This window comes from Ascidia mentula, chromosome 8 (assembly GCF_947561715.1).
Source record: "Ascidia mentula chromosome 8, kaAscMent1.1, whole genome shotgun sequence".
Taxonomy (NCBI): Eukaryota; Metazoa; Chordata; class Ascidiacea; order Phlebobranchia; family Ascidiidae; genus Ascidia; species Ascidia mentula.
The window spans coordinates 16075070-16091936 of record NC_138573.1 but is presented as its reverse complement, the minus strand read 5'-3'; the positions used below and the strand labels follow the sequence as shown (position 1 = coordinate 16091936).

The following is a 16867-nucleotide window of genomic DNA, read 5'->3' as shown; positions in this document are numbered from 1 at the left end:
ATTTTATCTGGTTTTGTCAATAAATGTTGACTATACCAATAAAGCCACGCATTGTCCATGTAACAGTTTTTTCTGGTCAGTATTTCCTCTTTGGTGATCGTTTTCCTTTAAGTTTCCGGTAAATTTGTTGGCGCAGGCGACAGCATGTATTTTCACGTAATCCCTACACAAGTAAACAAACGCACAAGACATGACATAATCTTGTTTTTAAATCGCCTCCTGTCATGAACGCATATAAAATTACCAAATACAGACTGTAGCATTCGTAACCCTGTACTGCTAATGTCTGCGTCGTGACCAGAACGTTGGACCGTTCTGCGAATCTTTTGTATCCCGATTGGCTGGAAATAATGCAATGACTGATGCTTTCCAAGTTATGTTACTAAAAATAGCTCCCAAGGAGTGTTAAAAATTCGTGTTCAGTGTCGCAATGACGGACAAATTATTGGACTTTAAACCAATTTTTGTCATTCCACAGAATGAACCATTGCCAAAATTACTTTTTGTTGTTGAAAATACATTTTCAGACTTTGGTTGAAATACTGCATGCGAATGCACGTGAGTTTGGGTACATACGGTCCAAAAATGAGTTTACTGCATGCTGCACTCACCTTTCCTCAATAAACCAACACCAGCAATCTTGAACACTAAGCGATGATAAAGTCATGCCGTCGTCTTATGACAAGTCTATACGCATAGTTGTAAATGACGTTTTAAAAACAAAACTTTCTTTTTGGCCTCACTGCGTGAGTTTAATCAATGCACATCAAAAGAAAAAAAATGATATTTGTGGTTAGAAGAAAGTTGGTAAACAAAAAGAAGGGTTTGAAGGCATTGGGATAGGTTGGCAATAAGGAGATTTTTGAACGTGACTTGTGTCACGCATCCATGGGAATGAAACTGTCCGACGTACCACGTAGGTGAGGTATTCGTTTATGACGTCATAAACTGCTCCTACGCTAGGATAATGTATTTATCCAGATAAAACATTGTGTCACAGTTGTGGTGAAACAATGTGCAAAAAATGACGTACAGTAACTATAAACATAGGTTTTGCCTAAGTATATGACATGATTTGCAACATCGGGATTCGAACCCCGGATGTATATATGACCGATGTTGCCAATTGAGAACGATATATATTTTTAATACACCGGGATTCGAACCCGGGCATCCAATGCACGAATTCCGATCAGGTTCTTTTTCTCATGATATGTAGCTTGGTTTAAGAAATGCTGCCAACCGCCGTCGTTTGGTCATATTTTGGTTCCTCAGCCCCACCTAGTGGACAGAATATTTCGGTTTGCACCAAAATGTTGTTTTTCATTAAACCCAGAACCTTTGATTTCAGGAAACAGCCGACATTCACCAAGATGATGTATTAGCGAAAATTTACACAAAAAGTTCAAGACAAGTTGGATCTGTTGCAACGTGAAATGAATGCGTTTGATGGCGACATGAAGCTGTTAGATGTCTCTGTCTAACGGATGGGTTTGTATACGTCCATCTATTAAAACAAAAGTGGCCGAATTGTTATATCGAAACGAATTATACCGAATAAAATTTAAACAGCAAAAGTTACAAAAACCCATTTTTTAGCATTAGCACCAATTAAACCTTATATCGATTTTGAAACGATTGGAATCATCTGTTGTGCTACAAACTGTTTTGTACAGTTTTCTGAACTTAAATATTTTTACTGTGTCAAATATAATAAACTGAAGACAGGATCACTGTTTCGACGTATTATGCCCGATCAGTATAGCATTAGTCACTCCCAACGATCTTATTAGATGCATAGACAAGCAAGACTTCCACTTTGTGGCGACGCATACGCCATGATGGAAAGTCACTTTGCTGACTACAGAACTGACAGGATCGTCGCAGTGTTACCAAAGCTGCACAAACAAGCTGTAATTATCCGAAACAATGGTTCTGTATGTAGACAACCAAAAAGAGTATATTCGTTATCCATCAAATTCATTAAGGGGCAGCGAATGTAAATTACTGCCCATTTGGATAAGTCTGTTTATTCGATGCGCAAAGAGCCATAATAGTCAATGAGAGCTACAGATAGGTGTACACACTGTGTGCTTGCTAGTCTACCAGCTAGCCTGTGCCACAGTCACCAGATGCACTGATGACACTCTACAGGTCGAAACCGTTTGTACATCCTGTCTACAGCTCTCGTTGTCTGTTTAATCAGTTACAGGGTCAATGTTACCCGTCTTCTAAAACATAGCACACGACTTACCTGGTATACATCGAGGTGATTTGTCCCACCTGGCCTTGTCACCAAGCTTTCGGCAGTACATAACGGATCTACCGACTAGTTTGTAACCAGGATCGCAAGAGATTCGGACGAAGCTATCGGACCAGAACGTGGTGAAGCTGCTTTGTATGGTCGAGTGCATCATTGGGCGCGGAGGTGGACAGACCGGTTTTGCTGATAAAGGAATTATAGGTTTTTTGTTGCTGGCAAACCATGATATATTTATACGACACAATTTGAATTAAAAAGACTGCAGTAGTTTCCAAGTTGTGTTGGGAAAACGGATATGAAAAAATGTTTTAAGCACGCACAAATCAAGGCCACGACCAAAGTGCAAATTACACAACAATAGCATTGCCCCGCAATTTAGCACAATTCACATTTCACTAACGCGAATGATGGTGTTCTTGGTGAAAATGAAATAAACAATGATTCGATCACAACAATACCACACAAAGATAAAGGCACACATGCTTTACAACTAGTCACACCACGTACAACTCCCAGTTACTTGTAAATGTGTCAGCATAATGAATCTTTGCTTCAGTATTACTGCGCGATGAAACATTTAATGGGAGTTGTTCTCGATTTGATAAATTCCGACGCAATGTTGCTCAAAAGTGAAACAACAATAGCGCGTTGCTGACATGCCTATTACAGCTAGATAGTACGAATTTTTATCACAGTTTGCTTCTGCCACGTGTGTCATTGATAAAACAGATTAGTACTTCTGTACTAATTTAAACTAAACTTGTTAAAACGTCCAAGTAACCATTAAAAGTGGCCCTGCCCACAGCTCACTAAAAATGAACACAAAAGTTTAAATTGAGAGTATATACCCGTTTCTTGATTACTACTATCAGTCGTGTTCAAAAGCTCAACCGGGCGGTAACAGTTAATTACCTTTGCACGTTAGTGGTTTGTTCGACCATTTTCCACCCGGCTCACACGTGCGGTATTGATTCCATCTTGGATCAAACCCTGGGTTACACTTTACAACCACTGTGGAATCCACCTCTGGGACTGGCTTTCTACTCCATGTTGTTTGGTTCACAGATGCGTTAGGAACCGAAGGTATCGGACAACTAACGTTTCCTATGAGAAAACAGCCATTTTTTATTATTTTAAAATCACAGTAGTTTTTCGTGCTGATTATCCGTGATTATTTTTTAGGCTTGTCTAGGATTGAGTTAACGTTAATTCACTTGTGAACGTTCTGCCATATCGATACATACGGTCTCAGTTACGGCATTACGTCAACTGTCTCCAATGAAAATGAGATCAAACACTCACGAGCACAAACCGAACGCCTCGAATGAGTCCACGATCCCCACTGCCTACAAGTTATTGTTTTCTCTCCAAAGTAGACAAGGCCGTCGTTGCAAGCAAAAGTTGCTACTGTACCCGGCCTGGGTTCATCAGATCTATCGTTAATGGTGATGCTTCCATCATTCGGTGGCATAAGAGGAGGACATCGTCGCTCTGAACACAAGATTTAACAATTATTTAACATACAAGCTCAAGACGTTCCTTCACACAAGAAAGGCTGAAGTTAACTGCATTATTTACATATTCGCACTTGCTGGTTTTTCTAGTAGAGTGCATAAAATTACCAATGTATTCATACATAACTTAAAAAAACTTGGATTGGAGGAACATGTTGAAAATACTGCTATTACTTACATTGTACCTAAAGAAGCACTACTACCTGGAAATGCTTACACACACCTTTACATATTGGCAAGGGACCCTGCCACTTTCCACCACTGCAGAACAACGTTGATGGACCATACATGACATGGTATGTTTCCGCACATCTGAAAGATATGATGGATCGATCCTCATATGTTGTGCTGATGGGCAGCATATTAACACTAGGATCAGGCGTAGGGACCGGGCAATTGGCATGCACTGTGTAAAAAACGTATATTAGTAATTTAAACCTGTGTTGGCACTAAATAATTTGAGGCAAAAAGGTTTCCACCTTGTCTTGTTTTCAAACCAAATTTTGATTTTTTCGCTATGAAGAGTAACTCTATCCAACAGGGTAATGCAAAATTTTAGTTTAATGCAGTGCCTCGAAATTAAAAATTTGGTTGTTTATCTAAACATACCCACGCATGTTGGTACTAGATTTAACCATGTTCCTTTTATACATCTGCTATATTCTGTGCCTTCCACCATGTAACCCTCATTGCAGTAAAATAACACCCTCTTGTTGCCTTCGTTGGATGAATACAATGGTATGTAGCCACCATTAGCTGGTGTTGGTAAGCTTGGACATCGCATTGTTCCTTAAAATACATTGGAATGAACTAAGTTCCAGTGACATATAATACAAAAATGTAATTCTGAGTATAAAAATACTGGCCCATATTGCTATTAACATTGCCATGTTTAAAAACGTTTCAGCAAAAAATAAGTTGCTTAAAAATAGGTTTTTGGCGTAATGTATTTAAACATGGCAATACTACTCAGAATTATGAGGAAATCCGTGATTTGTGGTCCTAAAAATGTAGAAAAGCCAATGTTTGTAGAAAAGCTCGAATGATATCTAGAGGTGATTTAAAATCACACAAGGACTAAATTAAAGATCAATGCTTTTTGACTTTCAATTTTATTGGTCAGTCACAGTCATTGAACCCTTACTTTCACATGTTGGTATTTCATCATTCCAAAACCCAGTTCCATTGCACCGAAGTCTTTGTTCTCCAACCAAGTGATATCCAGAATAGCATTTAAAGCCAATAACAGCAAAGGGGTCTTGTAGTGATGAGCCTTCCAAGATTTTAACTGTACCATTTTCTGGTGCTGGTACTGGATCACATGCAGTCATGTCTGTAAATTTGTTGAAAAGTTTAATAAAAATTCAAACTGATGTGTATTTGTGAAAATGAAAAATATAAGTTGGCTGATAAACACAAATTTAATAAAATGCCACAAACGTTTTTTTAACACAAAACTAATATGCACTTACGTTTACATAATGGAACACTATTTGTCCAAACACCTGACTTTCCATCACACCGAATAACAGGATCATAAAAATCATCCAGCATATAACCCTTTTCACATCCAAATTTAACCACAATAGTCCCATCAGTAATATTGAATTCGTAACTTTCAATAGCCCCATTGTCTGGAGGTAGCAGGTTGCTGCACCTCGATACATCTGAAAATATATAGATATTTGTTGAAGTCCATTAAAATGATGTCACAAAACAAAAATATTTTTTTTTGAAAAATCTTGAGTTTAACATACAGAGTCATAGGGAACAATTAGGTTGGTACACATATTTGATTGACTTTATACAAATTAAATCCAAAAGATGTTTTGGATTTGTATTTTTACTTTGTACTGTATTTCAGCATAGAATACTAAAACACTGTTTCAGTAATAAATAGTTAAAAATAGGTTTATTTATAAGTACCCAATTTTAGAAATATACCAATTATTTTTTACTTACTTTGACAAACAGGTATTTCATGTGACCAACTTCCAGACACACAAAAAATTGTAGCTTCACCAAGAATGAACTTTCCGGGAGCACACATAAATCTTATTTCTTCTATTCCAGTCTCCCCAAGATACTTAACCATGGAACCATCCTCAAAATTTGTCACATTTGGGCAACTGCCCGAAACTGCAGAAACAAATTTAAAAAAATATAACATCAGCAATTTAAAAACTGCATTTGCTCTTCAAAAATGAGTATTTTGAAAAAAAAGAAATTTAAACAACGGATATATATTTCTGCAGTTCTTCTTTACGCGCCAAAAATCGTTTAAACGATTTCAAAAATTTTGGCTGCAATGAGAACATACTATTTTTGTGTGCAACGATTTTAAAGTTGCAAACTATATTTTACAATTTTTTTAATACTGAACAGAAAGCATAGAAAAAATATCCCAAATATGACTTTCTTACCTGCCCAAACATTGACGAGAAACAAAAGTAAAGCAACCGATTTCATTTTACTCCACACAACCAAATGTACAGAGAACATAGAAGAGCTCTATTAGAAATATAACACTTTGTGATGTAATACAGTTCAACAGTTTTGATGCGCTTCATGTACTAAGCTGGCAATTAAAGCGCCTCAGGATGTTACAAGTCGTAAACATTTAAACATGACGTCATCGATCGAAAAGCATTTCCCTTCAGGACTCTATACGCTACGCACGTAGCCACAGATAAACTGCTGGATCGTATTTATTGCTTTAATTAATACCTGCCAAAGCACATTTTGGGCGGCCTAAAAGAGTAATTTTAAAATTACGATGTGTCGAAACCAGCTCGGCAACACTATTTTTCTTCACTAACAATAATTTAACTTATCGGACGATTAAAATTGTAAAGTGATTTGCCAATGCGTTGATTTGCAAAAGTTCCTGACAACACTTGAATTCGGCATAAACGTAGTTATATACAACACTTATCTTAGCTTCAGCACGCTATGCGCCCGTTGTTTTTATACTGCGCTGCAATAAGGCCTTTCTTTTTTTGTCTCGACTCGGTGCTAATGGCTTGACTGTCTTTTTTGTTTACAAGGCATCCCAAGGCACCTCAGTTCGCCGTATTGCCTCTGGCAGAATTCAATTCCACAGCGCAATAAATTGACCTATTTCATAAACTATTGTACCAAGTGATAAAAACCTTTGTTATCTTATAGTTGAAAGATTGCCCTAAACTGACCTCTTTAATCGACCATGCAATACTTGCTATAAAGTTACACAACATATTGGCACAGTAGTAACTTGAACCGCGTCGATATATTTGGACGTCACACTTAATTCTACGGCAAAATATTACAGGTGAATAAGGGCAATCACGCAGGGGAAGTGGCAACTACTTTGAAATACTTCCGAATGGACATTTTGTACGTACTACTTTGAAAATGATACGCAAGCCAATTCTTTGCTGTAATTAGGAATTAAAACAAATGTAGAAGGCAAGTGTGGCTACAGTTACACTTCTGTGTTTCTTGTTTGCGTGCATTTTATGTTAGGCAAAATGTATTATTAGGATATTTTGGAATGCTTGTAAAATCGGTATGTAAAAAATGTATGTACGTAAAATATGTGAATCATGGTAAAACACTCACGTTAAGCAAGTTTCGTTGGTCCTGCATGCAAATTATATAAACAATCTTTTTCGCTACGAAACTAGACTACAACGACACAATGTCTTCAATTGACCCTATGAATGGCTGGGCGGGTTATGCCAGCTTCACAATTTCGTGTGTTTAATTTTACACGATAATTACACACAAAATAAATTTATGTTGAAAAACCAATCGCATTGTGAACTAAACCGTTTGCGGGAATTGGCTTTGGAAATTTTCAAGAGTGTCACGTAAAAAACACCTAAAAATATTGTCATCAACCTTTTGTAGACATGACAAACAGTATAATTCCACGAAACAATCAACATTGTGTGACAACAAAGGAATTGTTAAAACAGTACTAAACATTTAACACGTCAATAGCGAAAAAATGTTTGATTGAATGCGTGGGGTATTCGTGTTAGGGCAGTGGGCAGGCTTAGCGCTAAACCCTGTAGCACCTGTGAACATTGAATATGCGTTCCAAGACATGTGTATTGTTTTTGATGTTGCAACTGGACTTCACAGCATGTTTGCAGGCTGGTATTTTCAGCACTCAACTAGAAAATGGACAAACAACACGTTTTTCCAAGCGTCTGGACAAGGGTGCTGAATTGAAGCTTGGTGCGAGTTATCAGTGCGACGATAAGACTGATCCCATTGTTGTAAAATGGACATTGGCTGGGATTGACTGCTTTGCAAGGTACTGTTAATTGAACTTATCACTGTAGTAAATCCAGTTTATGGTATTTGTTGGAAAATGTTGTGCTAAATTTCATTACAACTTGACAGCTATAGGTTAAACCATTCGGCATAATAGGCATACTTTTTGTCAGTGCGTTATGCAATTGTGCTGTCGTTTTGGTGCAGAGAGGAATCACTTTTAGATGTGACAAGTTGGTTTTACCCTTCGTCATCAAAAGTAAACGAAGTAAGAATCCTCACCAATTACAACCAATCACACAACGATACTGGTGACGTCTTAACTTGCAACGTGGCTCCAAACATATTTATGAGAAGCAGATGGGAAAGCAAGCAGTATTTACCACTATATCCAACACAAAAACTGCCCACGATTTCGAATTTAAACATAAACAAAGATGACGTAGACCTTCACAAGATCGCTACTATACCGAATAAAGGTTCTTATGTGATATCAATACAAGTAGAAGGTGCTGCTGTTAATCATCCAAGTGGCGTGACTTTGACGTTGCTCGCATCCAATCCAACTGGATGTCTTTCGCCAGATGAGCTGCCGTTACTGTACGTGCATGTTTCAATGATGGCGCTTATTTCTTTATGTGCCTTTGCTTTGTTGCTGAGTTCTCTGTCCAAATGGGACGAAGGTGCCCCTGTGCGGATTTTCTTGGTTGTTGTACTTTGTTTTATGTTGGCCTTCCACGCAACGTCATTTTCATACATGAAAAGATTGAACCACTGCGAAGGGGCAAGCAGCGGGGTTGAAATGTCCAGATTTGTTCTCAATGACGTCAGCAAAACTTTGATTCGATTTCTTTTACTGTTGTTATTCGGAGGCGTGATGGAAAAGCATTGCTCGGAGATGGCAAAGATTTTACTGTTTAGCACGGTGTACCTTAGCACACAACTACCCTTTACGTTGGTCAGCCAACTTGTGCCAAATCTTGCTCTAAATCAAGCAATGCTGTTCTTTTCTGTCATGGGGGAACTCTGGATGGTCTACTCCATTTTCAGTGCGTTAATGTATTCATACACAGGTGCATTTTCCGTTATTTCGGATATAAACCTTCCGAATACATTGCGAATCGTCAAAGGTACAGGTTTGGTTGCACTGGTTTTAACTGTGGCTGTGGCATGTGCAAGCCTAGACCTTTGCTTTTCTGGTTGGTTTCTTTCTTGGTTTTTGCCCACCATGGGATATTCACTTCGTTTCGCGATGCTAGCCTCAATCGGTGTGATTTATCGAAGAAAGGGTGAATCATACAAGGCCAGTGCATTGTTTTTCAAATGAAGTTGTTTGCAAGTGTGCTTCTCGTTGCAATACACCAGTTACGCTGCGATTTTTGTTGGCATATTAGTTTGCACAATTTTTAAAACGCAAACCTTTTCGTGACTTAACGTGTAGGCTTTTTAGAGAAAGTAGTTTTTATCATTCTTTATGTGTTAACGCAGTAATATTACATGCAATGGCATGATAGGCAGGATCGCCCCACTGCACAGGTCCTTGCTTGGCGATCACAGCTATCGTATCGCGATCATGAGGTTTTTAGGCTTGGCATCTTTATGTGTTGTGGGAATTTCTTTGGTTTTTAAATGGTTTAAATAAATACATGAAAACTATGAAACAATTATTACGTTCAACTCTGGGAATTAAGGTTTAAACGTCATTTTGAACGTTAAGTATTTACGCTCAACGGCCGCAACCAATGCATTGCGCATTGATAGGCTACGCGACAAGCAATCTACGTGCAGAAGTACGCGTTTCTCCAAACCAAACTGCGCACCAGAAATCGGTAATTGGAATGTTCAACGAGCCAGGACGAAGAATCGGACAAAAATCCCCGATCCCCAGGCGACCAGATTCGTCGCAAGTAAGAATCGCCGGCGGTACCGAAAGTTTTTTTCGTAATTTCATGTTGCAAGGTGTAGTAACTCCCAGTGCGGTGAGAAAGAGTCAGAAATTGAGTAAGGGAGCAAGAATTCGTTGTGAAGTTTCTGATGCCGCAGTTAATATCTCACACAAGGAATAACTACATGCTAGAAGATACCGCATTCAAAATGCCGAGAGTTCAACGTGTTCTTTCCACAAAATCCCACTAAAGCCGTGACGTTACCAACAGACAACGGGTATCACAAAAAAACATCTCATACAGAGCCGATAATGCAAACGATTCTATACAGTCAAGCTAAGTTGAAAAGAGACCATATTTAAACAAAGAAATAAATTTGGAGAAGACCGCAAAGCTGCAATACATAAATCATAGTTTTTTTTAGTTTTTATCAAAAAACAGAACAGTGGTGCCGCCACGTAAAAAAACAATTGCTTAATCTGGTTTATTCGGCTAAGTGTCGTTATGGAATGCTACTTTATATTCACCGATTATTAGCAGCTATAATTGAAATTCCGGACACATAACTACTTTTTGCCCTGGATTGTAACATAAAAAAAACTAAAACTAGCAATTCGCAATTATGAAAAACGACATTTAGATGACAAAACTAAGCACGCGAGTCCAAAATAAGCTCGTTTTTTTCTTAAAATAAGCACATTTGTATGTTCTACGTCACTTCTTTCGAAAATATCCACAATTGTTAGAAACAAACACCGCGTGGCAACCCTGGTAAGAACAAAAACAAAGCTGCAAAAAACAAAAATCGATTATTTTCTGAAAACTGTGGGTTTAACGCGATGTAAATGAAGTTTTTGTTAACAATTAAAACTATGCAAATAGAATGTACAGAGCCGGCAATTGCTACGATGTATTTTTTACATTCTTTCACCAAGCGGAAACCACCAGTGTTGTCTGGAAACATATGATTACCGTTAGGTGCCGTGATGGAGCAGTTTGCCAAATATTTAAAAAAAGTCTTTGTCTGGCTATTTGGCCGGCAAGATCGTCAAAAGGCACATCAAGCTGCACTGATAAGACCTTACAGGTCGAAACAGCGGCCATGTGTATGCGTCTCACATAATTTATGTTGTTAGCTCCATCCTTATAAAATACGTTTGTGCCCAGGTTAGATTGGTTGGATTTGAGGGCGAATACAAAATAAAACATAAAGCGTTTCTAACTATCAGGGAGAGACGAAAGTTGATTATTATTCAACTCTTACTCTAATTTGTCCTCTCTATCATTTAAAAAAAACTTCATGAAAATCAGTTTTCTTTTTACCGCCCTGGAGATTCCAACAAAGATTATCCTGGCCAACAACGCGATCAGGTTACTTGGTATATGGGTAGGACGCCTTGACTGCCGATGCCGTTTTTTTTTACCACACCGGGGTTTCTACCCACGATATCCTGGCCACATATGGGTCGGGCGCTTGACCTATGCTGCCAATCGCGTCAGCAGGTTTAATCCTACTCCACCACGACACTTAACGGATTTTATCATATGTTTCCAAGCAACACTTGATGGTAATGTTTTTGACGAAAAATAAAAAACAAATCGAATTTAAATATTCACAAACAAAACGAAATCAAAACAATGTTCTATTTGACCAGTATTATATTTTACATGCTTTGTTTTGAGTTTGAAAGCATCATTTTAGGTAGGTTATTAACACCAAATTGCCATAATATTGTAACCGGTTTTGACTGGTATTTTTAGTGAAGATACAAGCACTTGGTTCATGCACGTACAAACAACAAAGACAATCAACATTGAAGTTGGATGTAGAAAAAACGGAAAAAATAAAATTTTTGCAAGTAAATAACAATTTAGTTGCTACCTGAAATACATGCATGCTATGACGTCACAATGCAGCCTCGACATGTCTCCATATTAGGCGCGAATAGACCGGGCGATGCAATCGTCACCTTGATGGCATCGGTGAGAATGCCTGGCGCGATGCCAGCAGCTGCTACGTCATCTGTTCTTTCTTTTCATTCGGTTGGGTATATAAACCACCCAGTAACAAACAAGAAGCACATCGCATCGCAAGCATCAACAGCAAGCAATCAGCATCTCAACCTACCTTCTCTTCTCATCTTTCAACCCATACCAAGTAAGTCACATGATGTGCAGAATTTTGACTACTTTGATGCAACTAAAAGCAGCACTTGTAAATAACTTTTTCATTTTCTTTACAATCCATGACGGTTGAATTTAAAGGCTCTCCTTTTCTAAATTTATCATAAAATCCGTTCGTCCATTTAACTATATTCATAAGTTCATCGGTTATGGCAGTAAGGTCAGATCTAAAGCAATCTAACATCGCAGAAGCAGAAAATCTAATATGTCGGACTCCGAAGAAGATCAGACCGCACTCGTGTGCGACAACGGTTCCGGATTGGTCAAGTCTGGTTTCGCTGGTGATGACGCACCAAGAGCCGTGTTCCCATCCATTGTTGGACGACCAAGACATCAGGTAAGTTTTATTCCAAATAAAAAGTATGTTGGGCTAATCTATTAGGTAACTTTATTTGCTTGAAACGCAGAAATGGGTGTAGTGTTCTTTTACCGCAAAAACATAGCGCATCATTCAATGCACTAAGCGAAGAATCTACGACCTAAAACGGGTGAAGAAGGAATAAAAATCGTTAATTTTCAGGGTGTCATGGTCGGCATGGGCCAAAAAGACAGCTACGTCGGTGACGAGGCCCAGAGCAAACGAGGTATCCTCACCTTGAAATACCCCATCGAGCACGGCATCATCACCAACTGGGATGACATGGAGAAGATCTGGCATCACACCTTCTACAACGAGCTCCGCGTCGCCCCCGAGGAGCACCCAACTCTTCTTACAGAGGCCCCACTTAACCCCAAAGCCAACCGTGAAAAAATGACCCAAATCATGTTCGAAACCTTCAACGTGCCAGCTATGTACGTTGCTATCCAGGCTGTGCTCTCTCTCTACGCCTCTGGACGTACCACAGGTAAGGCGACCTTAAACATCCTAAATATTCAAAATACCCAAACGATATTAAACACCTTACAAAGATCGACATCACTCTTTAAAGTTTGATAGCTTAAACCGGTTGTAATAAACGATCTTGTTAAAACGATTTTTTTAAATAACTCAAAAATGTAATAAATATGAGACTTTTTTACCCTTTTGCCTTTTACGATAAGTTTAAAGCACAGTAAACTAACCATCTCATTTACTACATTCAGGTATCGTTCTCGATGCTGGTGACGGTGTTTCTCACAACGTCCCAATCTATGAAGGATATGCGCTCCCTCACGCTATCGCGCGTCTGGATTTGGCCGGTCGTGACTTGACCGACTACCTCATGAAGATCCTCACTGAGCGTGGATACTCATTCGTCACAACAGGTAGGCACTAACGCAGCATGAGCTATAACTTCACCGAGCATAATGAGGGAACCAAACAATGTTTCGGTCGATAAAAATTTTAAAACAGCTGAATATGAAACAATGTCAAAGGATTAACATTCATAATAATATCTACCATCTATCTTGGCAGCCACATAAACACGTCTTGTTCCCACCTTTTGAATAAAGAAATCTAGGTCTATAACGTGATAACAATATCGAATGTGCAGCCGAACGTGAAATCGTCCGCGACATCAAGGAGAAACTCTGCTACGTCGCCCTCGACTTCGAACAGGAGATGGCAACCGCCGCCTCCTCCACCTCCTTGGAGAAGAGCTACGAGCTTCCCGACGGCCAAGTTATCACCATTGGCAACGAGCGATTCAGATGCCCCGAAACCCTCTTCCAGCCCTCCTTTATTGGTGAGTTGAGATTCTTCGTTCACTTTCCTTTCTTGCTGTATTTTCTCCTTATTTCCTACATCGCATTTTCTTTTAAGTGGAAATCAAGCAGGCTAATTTTCGCTTGAAATATCGCTGTCTCCCACTTTTATTTTCCTTATACTTTATTTTTTGCACTTTTTGTTTAAAGTTTCTCTCTGTTCTTTCAACTCGCTCTAGTTTTTTCTTTATTTTTCTCTTTACCTCTGTTACAGTTTCCCTTTTACTGGTTAAAGTTTCCTTTCGGCCTGTAAAGTGTTTCATCTTATTTTTGTTCTCCAGCCTTAAGTTTCTTATTTTTTGCTTTCTTTTCCGTCTATGCTTCTTTTCTTCCTCACTTTTGCCATCGTTCTCCTTTCTCCAAGATAAACATTATTTTCTTCTTTTATAAATCATCAATTTTTCTCTTAATACCGTTACTTTTTTCATCAAATCTTAGTTTCCTCAATTCATAAAACCTGTACATTTATTACTGCATACCATTTAGTGACTATATTTTTAACAGTAAATTCATATCTACTTTTTGATTAAATCTCACCTTTTTTTCTCTTTTGTTAAAACCTCAATTTTCATCTTTTTTATTTAGTCTGCACTTTTGCTAAATTACTAAAATCTACTTTTTCTCTTTATTTTTCTACTTTTTCTCATTTCCTTTAAATCTCTACTTTTTTTCCTTTCTAACATTCAATCTCTACTTCTTTTTTTTAATAAATCTCTGCTTTTCTTCTTTCTTTTATTAAATCTCTTTTTTCCCTTTCTTTTAATCAATTTTCACTTTTTATTAAATCTATCCTTTTTTAATTAAATCTCTACTTTTACTTCTTTCTTTTAATCAATCTTCACTTTTTCTCCTTACTTTTTATTAAATCTCTCCTTTTTTTTATTAAATCTCTACTTTTTCTTCTTACTTTTTCTCTTTATTTTTATTAAATATCTACTTTTTCTCCATTTTTATTAAATCTTCACTTTTTATTAAATCTCTCCTTTTTTTCATTAAATCTCTACTTTTTCTCCATTTTTATTAAATCTCTACTTTTTCTCCATTTTTAATAAATCTCTACTTTTTCTCCATTTTTAATAAATCTTTACTTTTTCCCTTTATTTTTATTAAATCTCTACTTTTTCTCCATTTTTCTCTTTATTTTTATTAAATCTCTACTTTTTCTCCATTTTTAATAAATCTCTACTTTTTCTCCATTTTTAATAAATCTTTACTTTTTCTCTTTATTTTTATTAAATCACTACTTTTTCTCCACTTTTAATAAATCTTTACTTTTTCTCTTTATTTTTATTAAATCTCTACTTTTTCTCCATTTTTAATAAATCTCTACTTTTTCTCTTTATTTTTATTAAATCTCTACTTTTTCTCCATTTTTAATAAATCTCTACTTTTTCTCTTTATTTTTCTACTCCTCATTTCCTTTATTAAATCTCTCCTTTTTTATTAAATCTCTACTTTTTCTTCTTTCTTTTATTAAATCTCTTTTAATCAATCTTCCCTTTTTCTCCTTACTTTTTATTAAATCTCTTCTTTTTCTACTCCTTCTCATTTCCTTTATTAAATCTCTCCTTTTTTTCCTTTCTAACATTCAATCTCTACCTTTTTTTTATTAAATCTCTGCTTTTCTTCTTTCTTCCATTAAATCTCTATTTTACTTTTCCTCTTTCTTTATCCAATCTCTTCTTTTTCTCTTTTCTGTTATTATTTCTCTGCTTTTCTTCTTTCTTCCATTTAATCTCTTCTTTACTTTTCCTCTTTCTTTATCCAATCTCTTCTTTTTCTCTTTTCTGTTATTATTTCTCTGCTTTTTTCCCTTTCTTTCAATACATCTATATTTTTTGTCTATTCTTTTAATAAGTCTCCACTAATCTCTTTTAATAAACTTTCCATATTTTCTTCAATTAATCTTTGTTTTTTATTCTTCTTAAATTCTGTGTATTTTCTCCTTTTATTGGTTTTCTAAACTTACTTCTTTTTAATCTGTATTTTCACCTTTATTCTTAAATTTCTGCTTTTTCTTATAACTCTTTTCTCATTTAATTATCTGTCTCCTTTTATTCTTTCTTAAAGTTTATTTCAAGTTATTTTCTTCTATCAAAAAATCTACTCGTTTCTCCATAACCTCCATCAACTTCTGTTACTTACTTACCCTCCACATTTCACCTCTTCCCTTCACCTCATGTTCCTGCTTCCTGACATTTCCGCTCACTCGCTCACTTCTAATCCAACCTCTTTTTCCTCCATAGGAATGGAATCTGCCGGCATTCACGAGACCACCTATAACTCCATCATGAAGTGCGACATCGACATCCGTAAGGATCTCTACGCCAACAACGTCCTCTCCGGTGGCACCACCATGTATCCCGGTATCGCCGACAGAATGCAGAAGGAGATCACCGCTCTTGCTCCAAGCACCATGAAGATCAAGATCATCGCTCCTCCTGAGCGCAAATACTCCGTCTGGATCGGAGGCTCCATCCTCGCGTCTCTCTCCACCTTCCAGCAGATGTGGATCACCAAGCAGGAGTACGACGAAGCAGGACCCAGCATCGTCCACAGAAAATGCTTCTAAATTTAACTGGCACATGCAAAGTTTTTTGTACGAATTCGATGCCGTTGGTAAATTAATAAATTATTGCACACACTATACAATGTTCCGTTGTTTTCGAGTAAAGAGTAGCGGCTGTGGCCCCACAATCCACATGAACTTGAGGGCAACACATGTATTAGAAAACCATTACAACCAATAATATCAAGACCAACTTAAAACTGTAAAGGAATCTTGATGTCGGATTTTGCATAAAACAATAACATTTGCGAGTTAAGGGATAACTTTATCAACTCCACTGTACTGCAGTGCAATTTTGGCTAATATTTTTAGGGCAGGTTGAAGTAACTGCAGCGTACAAGTTTCTTTGATCCAGGATGACCTTTTCAGGGTCACTTGAATCACATGGAAAGCAATCGCGACCTTCAAGTTATTTCACCACCGTCGTCATGTCACTTTAATCATATCACGCAACTTGAAGAGCATCGTGCGGTTGTTACGTTTTGCAGTAATTAAAGCACAC

The 16867-nt window shown here is 37.4% G+C and overlaps 3 protein-coding genes across 4 annotated transcripts in view; 2 read left to right on the top strand and 1 right to left on the bottom strand.

Moving 5' to 3' along the window:
• Positions 1 to 1370: 1370 nt before the first annotated feature.
• LOC145910931 (P-selectin-like) overlaps positions 1371 to 16867 on the bottom strand; it is a 19997-nt gene continuing 4500 nt past the window's right edge. For both annotated transcript variants that reach the window (XM_082998155.1, XM_082998154.1), the window contains exons 2-11: positions 6201 to 6288; positions 5740 to 5916; positions 5250 to 5444; positions 4922 to 5110; positions 4387 to 4566; positions 4001 to 4183; positions 3566 to 3754; positions 3176 to 3367; positions 2255 to 2446; positions 1371 to 1507 (exon numbers count right to left, since the gene is read on the bottom strand). In XM_082998155.1, coding sequence (XP_082854281.1) covers positions 1467 to 1507; positions 2255 to 2446; positions 3176 to 3367; positions 3566 to 3754; positions 4001 to 4183; positions 4387 to 4566; positions 4922 to 5110; positions 5250 to 5444; positions 5740 to 5916; positions 6201 to 6279 — 1617 coding nt within the window. In that variant the 5' untranslated portion in view covers positions 6280 to 6288 and the 3' untranslated portion in view covers positions 1371 to 1466. The remainder of the gene's footprint in view (positions 1508 to 2254; positions 2447 to 3175; positions 3368 to 3565; positions 3755 to 4000; positions 4184 to 4386; positions 4567 to 4921; positions 5111 to 5249; positions 5445 to 5739; positions 5917 to 6200; positions 6289 to 16867) is intronic.
• On the top strand, positions 7806 to 9416 carry LOC145912283 (uncharacterized). Its single transcript, XM_082999705.1, has 2 exons — positions 7806 to 8080; positions 8248 to 9416. The coding sequence occupies exons 1-2, from the start codon at positions 7854 to 7856 to the stop codon at positions 9365 to 9367; spliced, it is 1347 nt and encodes a 448-aa protein (XP_082855831.1). The 5' UTR covers positions 7806 to 7853; the 3' UTR covers positions 9368 to 9416.
• Positions 12316 to 16368, top strand: LOC145910550 (actin, muscle). The gene is made up of 5 exons (XM_082997714.1): positions 12316 to 12447; positions 12631 to 12955; positions 13194 to 13355; positions 13586 to 13777; positions 16043 to 16368. Exons 1-5 carry the CDS (start codon positions 12316 to 12318, stop codon positions 16366 to 16368), a joined length of 1137 nt encoding a protein of 378 aa, XP_082853840.1.

Coding starts and splice junctions, on each gene's coding strand:
- LOC145912283 (XM_082999705.1), top strand. CDS start 7,854: ATGCGTTCCAAGACATGTGTATTGTTTTTGATGTTGCAACTGGACTTC. Junction 8,081..8,247: donor GGGATTGACTGCTTTGCAAG/GTACTGTTAATT, acceptor GTTTTGGTGCAG/AGAGGAATCACTTTTAGATG.
- LOC145910550 (XM_082997714.1), top strand. CDS start 12,316: ATGTCGGACTCCGAAGAAGATCAGACCGCACTCGTGTGCGACAACGGT. Junction 12,956..13,193: donor CGCCTCTGGACGTACCACAG/GTAAGGCGACCT, acceptor TACTACATTCAG/GTATCGTTCTCGATGCTGGT. Junction 13,356..13,585: donor ATACTCATTCGTCACAACAG/GTAGGCACTAAC, acceptor TCGAATGTGCAG/CCGAACGTGAAATCGTCCGC.